At 51.3% G+C, this 2175-nt stretch overlaps 1 protein-coding gene across 1 annotated transcript in view; it reads right to left on the bottom strand.

The window, feature by feature from the left end:
* Nucleotides 1-1418: 1418 nt before the first annotated feature.
* Nucleotides 1419-2175, bottom strand: part of LOC103773830 (GDH/6PGL endoplasmic bifunctional protein-like) — a 6466-nt gene continuing 5709 nt past the window's right edge. The window contains 1 exon segment of the mRNA XM_008941209.1: nucleotides 1419-2175. This exon segment is cut by the window's right edge and continues 32 nt beyond it. Coding sequence (XP_008939457.1) covers nucleotides 1419-2175 — 757 coding nt within the window.

Raw genomic sequence — 2175 nt, 5'->3', positions numbered from 1 at the left:
ATGCCCCTCCCTGGAGGTATTTAAGGCCAGGATGGATGAGGCCTTGAGCAACCTGGTCTAGTTGAGAGGTGTCCCTGCCCATGGCAGGGGGGTTGGATCAGACAGACGATCTCCAGGGTCCCTTCCAACCTAGAGCCAGCCTGTGATTCTATGATGAGCTTACTGCTGCTTCTCAGGGCCAGGGCGCCATCTCCTGTCAGCTTGGGGGCCTCTTTAGGTCGGTCTTGATGTCTCCAACCCTTCCTGTGAGCAATGGCACTATACATTCTACAGCCACTTAACGTCCTGTCACACAGAGATGCAATTTGCTAGTTCCATGTACAGAGAAAATTCCCTCCCTTTAGAAGTCAGTGTCCCTGCATCCAAACCACTATCTGCAAATGCTGTAGCCACCTTCATGTGTGCTGTCATGACAGATACATTGATAGCTTATAGAGCTGCTTCCCGTAAAACTGAATGACACTGAAAGCTTCAATTCTGAGGATGGGGAAAGGTTTGTTCCAGAGAATGAGACAAAGACAGAGAAAGATGGGTAAAGAAAATATTTCTTTGCTAGCTAAGCCCAAAGAACTCCTCTGAACGCCAAGCTTTTCCCTCAATAATTATTATTCTGCAGGCAAATAACAGCTCTGTGAACTGCCATATTCTTCACGCTGTCCCCATTACTCTAACAGCCTAAAAAGCAATGTGTCTTCCTTCTCCATCCCCATGGTATTGGCCATCCACTTAATGAAAGCAGCAAATTACTGCTCATAAACCCAGCCTCTGCTGCTGGGCAATTTGCAAAGACTCAGGACTGCAGTGAGCTCACAAATCAGTGTCAGCACTCAGAGGCTACAGCAGCAAGTGGGTGTCTGTGCTTCCAGGAGAGCACAGCCACAGGCAGGGGATGAGCTGCACACACAAAGCTACAGACCCCTGCACACAGAACTGTCATTTTACCAACACCACCGTCCCAGCCAGATCGAGCAGGGTGGAGGATGAACATGTTATTACTGACTTCTAGCCTGAGAATTCAAAAATAAAGATAAAATTTTTAAAAAAAATCGCAGGTACTTAACTTCACAGGTCTCCTGTAGTGCCTGCGAGGTAGTTAAATGCTAATAACCACAAAGCCCTGACAGGGACAACTGAGGCACTTCAAGGTGAGGTAATTTGTCCAAAGTCACAGCCAGAATCCCTAGCGGAGCCAGAAATGCTGCACTGGGCTCTTGGCTCCTGCTTAGCTCTGAACACTGAGCCAAGCTTCTTTCCGGGCTCAAATGTCAGAGGCACTGCAGGCCATGGATTTCCCAGAAGGTTAGAGGAGTTTGTCAGAGATGAAGCTGCTGCTGGCAACAGAAAAACATGGACATTGTGTAGGAAAATCCAGGCTGTAAAGGCCACGCAGACAAGGGAGGAGGGACACTGTGAAGACATCACCCAAGCAGAGCTTCATAATCCACGTACCACACCAGCTGGCCAGAGCTGGGGCTGACGCCCGAGATGGGCCATTTCCTTGGCTCACGGCCCACCCTGCTGAGCAGGGTGGTGATGTCATGCTTACCCTTCCCCAAAACCAGCACAAACACTTGCCTGGCCTTGTTAATGAGGGGCAGGCTAAGGCTCATCCTTTGGTGAGGTTTGACAGGGCTTTCAGTCAGCACCACAGTCTGAGCCCCTTCCAAGCCATTTTCAGACCTGGGGAAGAGCGAAGCAGTGTGCCCATCAGTGCCCACCCCCAGCAGCACCAGGTCAAAGCTGGCATTGGCCACCAGGGCCACGATCTCCTTGGCATACAGTTCTGTGCCTCTGTCCTCTTCCACACAGAGCCGCTGGTTCAAGTGCACAGGCATGGGGTGGACGTTGAAGTAGGGCACCCTGACATTCTGGAGGAGGTGGCTGTGCAGGCTGAAGAAGTTGGACTCGGTGTCAGTGAGAGGGACACAGCGTTCATCTACCAGCCAGATGTGGGTCTGCTTCCACGGGAAGGTGTAATGGTGTCTTGCCAGCCGCTGGAATAGGACCACTGGGCTTGAGCCACCCGAGAGGGCCAGGTGGAACTGCCCAGAGCGTGCCACAGTCCTGCTTGCTGTCTTCTCGATGTCAGAAGCCAGCTGGGAAATCAGGTCTTCAGACCATGCTGAGACCAAGGGACTTTGCCGAAATTTGGACTGGATTGTCTTGTAATCACTT

This window comes from Merops nubicus, unplaced genomic scaffold, assembly GCF_000691845.1.
Source record: "Merops nubicus isolate BGI_N331 unplaced genomic scaffold, ASM69184v1 scaffold3545, whole genome shotgun sequence".
NCBI lineage: Eukaryota > Metazoa > Chordata > Aves > Coraciiformes > Meropidae > Merops > Merops nubicus.
Note: the sequence above shows the minus strand (reverse complement) of the source record. Positions and strands in the feature narration are given on the sequence as shown.